Genomic DNA, 5,654 nt, shown 5'->3' with positions numbered 1-5,654 from the left:
AAAAAGACGGGTTTATTAGGTTTAATACATTTGGCTGCTTTTAGCCTTACCCTGGGGTTGGTTCACCCTCCGCCTATGAAAAAAGGCTCTCTTTTTTTCTCCCGTGGAGTTGGGTGCACTCAAAAGATTAAAGGTTATTTCTTGTCATTCATGTATGAACTGTTTCTCAGTGGCTTGTACACATGCTCACAGGTTCAAGTCCGGTCTCAGCATGTCCTTGTTCCTTGTCAACTCTTTAATTCTGACTTTGCTCTCTATGCCATACGGTCTTATAAATGAACAGTAAAGGCCAGAAAATAAAACCGCAATGATTATAACATTTGTAGTCACTTTGTTCTGCAGTGATTGATACAAAGTGTTATATTAAAAAAAAAATCCCATTGGGCAGTATACTGTCTACGGTCATGAACACTAACCTTCTCAATCAGCAATAATTCAACAAGCTATTGCCCCAGAACAACCAGCAAGTCGGCAAACAGTGGATCACCTATCACCCTGAGCCAAATGAGCTGCTGCCTCATGGCTTGAGGTCATTGTGTAAAATTACCCAGAGATTAGGGCATCTTACGGGCAGGCAGCCCTACACACGGTGTCGGTGTCAAGTGATCTCTCTGTCTCTCTCTAAGTAAGAGGTCTTTGGTTTCCTCCAGAGCGGCTGTCTGGGAGGATGAACGGAGGGTGTTAGAGCTTAGCACACTTTGACTTTAAGTCTCATTGACTGCACAGCTGAGATGGGAACAACAGCAGAGTACGGCGTGTTCAGTCTTCATCAACACCCTGAACTGATGGCTGTGTGTGGGACCGGGATAGCCGTTTCAAACCTGTATGACTTTCTTTGGTGCCAATTGATTTCCGATGTATGGAGGAAAAGACATTTCTAAAAATATCAAAGAAAGTCATACAGTTTTAGAACAAAATAATGGTGAATAAATGAATTAAACCTTAAAAAAATTGCTATAAGTAATATATTAACTTATGTTGATTTACTTCTGTGACACTTTTTTTCCACATCATACATTAAAAAAGTGTGATTTTAATCATGTTCACACGAATCAATAAACACAATTTGTTGTTGGTCCCCATTGACTTCCGTAGTGTCGGAAAACAATAGCAGTCAATTGGGACCAACAACTGTTTAGTTACCAACATTTTTCCAAATATCTCAATTTGTGTTCAGCAGAAGAAAGAAAATTATACAGGTTTAGAACAACTTGAGGGTGAGTAAATGCGGACACATTTATTTTTTATTTTTTTTCAAAGGGATTTTGAAGTATCCCTTTAAAAACATTATTGTACCATCCTCAGCCTAAACAAAAGCTCCACTCTTCACCACAAAGGTAAAACGGTGTAATTAAAATAAATCCCAACATAACTGAACGTTAAACAATATAGTATCCAACTTTTCTCATCGGAAACACCAAAAATTACTTCATTCCAACATTTTTACCCTCCCTATTAAGTTACATGCATAGCATTCTGAAAACTACGGTTTCGGTCAACATCAAAAATCATTTTCAAGTACTTGATTGGTTCACATTCACCATACATAATTTAATCTAGTAGATTGCACTTTGTAGAGAATTACAATAATCGAAAGCAAATAAATAATTTTGCTGTGTAAATCACAAATTTGACTAGTAAACCGTATAATCGTTTTTTTTTTTCATTGTCGTTTTCCTCAACTGGTTGTGTTCATATAAACCTCACATCAAGGTTTATGTGAATCATTCCTAAATCAGCCATTTGGCCATGGTTATCGCTCATTGCTTATTTAAAAATGGCCAGACATCAAGTTAATTGGTTTGCCAGTAGTAGAAATCAATGCATGCGTTCAGCACAACTCCGTAATGCTATTGATGTGTAAATAAAGGGATAGTTGACCTCAAAATGAAAATCCCTTCAAGATATCTTTAAGGTCGGTTCAATATTTAAATGTACATTAACCCATTTGTAGTGCTGCACGATGTGAATTCGACCTTGGCTTGTTAGGAGGCAGATGTATAGATATTCTTGAGTAGTTTGGTTTTGATAACCAGGAAGCAAGCAGCGCTCAAACCTACCTGAGTCTCTGTGGATATATTGATAATTGCGGGACCTACCAGGTTAAAAAGACAATGGCTTTCATTGTCAAACCCACAGGAGGAAATCCTGCCTTCCTTAGACTAGGGATTCACTGAATGAATGGTGTTTGTGTGTGGAGATGACCAAAAAGAGAGGCTGATGGAGAGAGATTTTATAATTAATGGGGGAAAAAAGACGTGCTAAGTGAGAATGTTGGGAATGGAGACCAAGAGATTGGAGAAAGGGGGGCAGGGAGGAAGGCAGGGAGTATTTGGGGGAGGGGGTTGTTAGCTGAACTCATTCATAAAAAAAAAAACTCTGTAGCAAAAGAGGAGGGCGAGTGGTAGGAGAAGGTCAAAGGATGGAGCTGCGGATGGTTTTAGGAGGCCTTGGCGGGGGTTGGGTGGCACTTTTGCCCAATTCCTTTCCCAGCAACCCACCCCCCTCTGAGAGATGGGTGTCAGTTAAACCTGACGTTGTGTGAGAGCCGAAGTGTGGACGGCTGTGGACTTCTCACCTGGTGTAGCTAGCAATGATGGGGAAGCTACTTTGAAATGATCAGCCTCTTAACAAACTACAGTTTAAAGGCAGTCAAGCTATTTTTTCAACATGGGCTCAATGGAAAAATGTGCCTCCAATTATATTTTCACAAAACTCCAAAGATCTCCCAGTATAATTCACTTCCAATTAATTCTAGTGGCACTAAAACACCAAAACTGCTATTCCTTATTTACACACATTATGATGACAGGGCAGATTATTGGTTAGGTGAAGACTTATTTTCATACAGTTCCTTGAACAATACTATGTTGTGACATCTAAACACACAGTGCATGATTTGTAAACTAATACATTGAGGTTTGCATGGCATAATTGGCTCCATATGAGTTTTCTGACAATGTAAGCTTGCTCGGTAGTCCACCCGGTACAACATTTTTGTGTGATTTTTGAATCGATGCTGTGTGCTCTAGTGCAAATCCTGTGAAACACAAGTCACAATGAAAGCGCTCAAACAAACAAGGTAAATTGGCATGTTTGCTTTAGCAAATGCGTTTTAATCTCATGTTTGCCTTTGTTGACACTTAAGTAGAGTTTAGTGTAGGTGATGATACATTGTTTTCAAATACGATAGAGCATTAACCTTATAGCCGGGCGTTTTCAGACAGTTGCAGTGCATACAACATTTGTTTCAGATGAACCCCAAAATCACTAATAAAACGACTATGAACTATGTAACTATGTAAAATCATTGGCGTTCAATGTTGTTTGGGCCACAGTGTTCTTGAAATTATATTTTGTTTTATGCAGAAGAAAGAAATGCATTCGTGTTTTGAACGACTGAGTAAAAGGTGGTATAATGTCTATCACTTCATTAAACAAGAAAAGTATTCCAGTGTTTTGCTCTCCGAGAGAATGTGAGGAATTTATTACAGACCATTAAGAGTTTAATGTGTAAAAGACTAAAAACATTCGCCCAATGAATGTCCTGGTGAGAAGATAAGCAGTCTTATTACAAGGCTTGATTTTAAGGTAGCAGACCAACACCACCAAAGCAGATTGTTCTGTGAAAACCATGGCTGGAGTCAGCTTGATGCACGATCTCACAAATATACCAACTAGCCCAATTTTTGGTCTCCTATTTTTGGCGGTTGTTTGTTAGGAGTACAAGCAGAAGGTTGTTTTTAAAGGTAGATCCTTTCTCAAGCCCCATTTCCATGCGCCTATAGAGCAAGTATCTCAGGAATGTGAGCTTCCCCCACTTTTTCCCTCAGCACTGATGGCCCGGGTGAGGTTTAACCAGATGGCGTCATTTTGCTTGTATCTGCCCATCCCATTCATGTCATTCACTGCACTTTCATTGTTTGTTTCTGGGTTTTTTTTTTTTTTTTTTTTTTTTTGAGAAACAGTTCCAGTACAAATGTATTCTTATTTATCTCTCATTGTGACATATGCTCCATGCATATGTATTAGATGCTAAATTGGTCTTATGTGATCTGGATGTAGAAAAAGTGCATTCTGAATGTGGTGGTAGGCTGTTAGAGCATATAGGTACGTCTGAATATATTGTTGAGTAACATCATGTCTAAGATGCCATTGTCTGGTTGGAAAACCGACAGTTTTTGAAACAGCATAGATGTATCCTTCACTGCTTATGCTATCTTGTAATGTTTTGCCTGTAGGCTGCTAGTTTGAGCCTTCAGTTTCAGATGCAACCATTGATGGATGCAAATCTTCAGAGTTAATTGGTAGAGAGCCCAGATGAGAGAGCCGTTTTGATCTGAGTGTTAAGTGAAGAGGTGGTTGTGAAGGCGATGTAGAAACAGAACTGGGGGCAGGGAAGATGCCATGCCGGTTCTTTCAGAATTGCAGATCTTAATTAAATGCATTTTTGAGGGGAAGGCATGCCCAAAGTGGGGATTTGGCTGAAATATGCTGTATACAACTTTCTATCTCGTGGGGAAAAAAAAAGAAAGAAAAAATATCTATACCAACTGCATATTTGCATGACTATAATTTTATATTAAACTGCACATTTCTAATGGCAAGAAAAATGGCTGGTTGTCATGAAAACATTTATATCCATGCAAGTGTTTGTTTATAGACAGATGACAGTATAAATATGATCTAAGCGTCTAAAGCAGTGTAGTCTCGCGTAGCCAGACCTTCAGACTGACGGCTTTCTTCTTTCGTGAGGGCGTTTGGCGCCACGGTATCTTTGTTTCCAGGTGGAACGTTACAGAACGTGACACGCACGTCCACCGGAAATCCTGTACAATTCAACCAATCCAATGACGACTTCGAAACTCCTGAAGTGTTTCCACTTTTGTGTGCCGTATGCATCAGACGTTCAGCCAGCGGTCCGTGGGCGTGACATCTGAGGCTGAGACTAAAAGCAGTGTTTCTACCCTATCTCTGCAGAGCAAGCTTCATATGGAGGGCTTCCGCAGTCTGAAGGAAGGAGAAGCTGTGGAGTTCACCTTCAAAAGGTCCTCTAAGGGTCTGGAGTCCTTACGGGTGACGGGGACAGGCGGGGCACCATGTGTAGGCAGCGAGAAGAAACCCAAGGGCACCCAAAAACGCCGTTCAAAAGGAGATCGGTGAGTGCTGTTCAGAACTACAACATTCTGTGCTCTTACTCTATTTATGAATGCTTCCTGAAGTTATACAGAATTCATCATCTGATTAACTTGGCCTGCATCCCAATGTTCATACTATCCATCCTAAAAAGTATATGACATTAGAATAGTGTGTCCCAAAGCATAGTATGTTGAAAAGATTATGCCAAAAGTCCCCAGATGGTCTACTATTTCAGGGAGATTTTTGAAGTGTGCACACTCTAATGGCTAATATTGCCCACAATTTGATGAAGGATTCGGTTCAGAACTACAAACGCAAATAAAAAGCATTTTAAAAACTACAAACATGGCAGATGTGCATGACCGATAGAGGTTTATGGCGCGTTCAAGTCATGTCGGATTTATCGTATTTACGAGTTGAACGCACATGAACGCCACCACAAAGTCGTTATTACGAGTGGGAAACTCGAAATTTTCTTTAAGCTCCGAGTTTCCGAGTTGGGGGCGTATCAATGA

General features: G+C 40.0%; 1 protein-coding gene across 2 annotated transcripts in view; it reads left to right on the top strand.

The window, feature by feature from the left end:
- LOC107576755 (protein lin-28 homolog A) overlaps window positions 1–5,163 on the top strand; it is a 9,639-nt gene extending 4,476 nt beyond the window's left edge. For both annotated transcript variants that reach the window (XM_016262888.1, XM_016262887.1), the window contains exon 3: window positions 4,981–5,163. In XM_016262888.1, coding sequence (XP_016118374.1) covers window positions 4,981–5,163 — 183 coding nt within the window. The remainder of the gene's footprint in view (window positions 1–4,980) is intronic.
- Window positions 5,164–5,654: the final 491 nt, after the last annotated feature.

This window comes from Sinocyclocheilus grahami, unplaced genomic scaffold, assembly GCF_001515645.1.
Source record: "Sinocyclocheilus grahami isolate Dianchi unplaced genomic scaffold, SAMN03320097.WGS_v1.1 scaffold4291.1, whole genome shotgun sequence".
NCBI lineage: Eukaryota > Metazoa > Chordata > Actinopteri > Cypriniformes > Cyprinidae > Sinocyclocheilus > Sinocyclocheilus grahami.
Note: the sequence above shows the minus strand (reverse complement) of the source record. Positions and strands in the feature narration are given on the sequence as shown.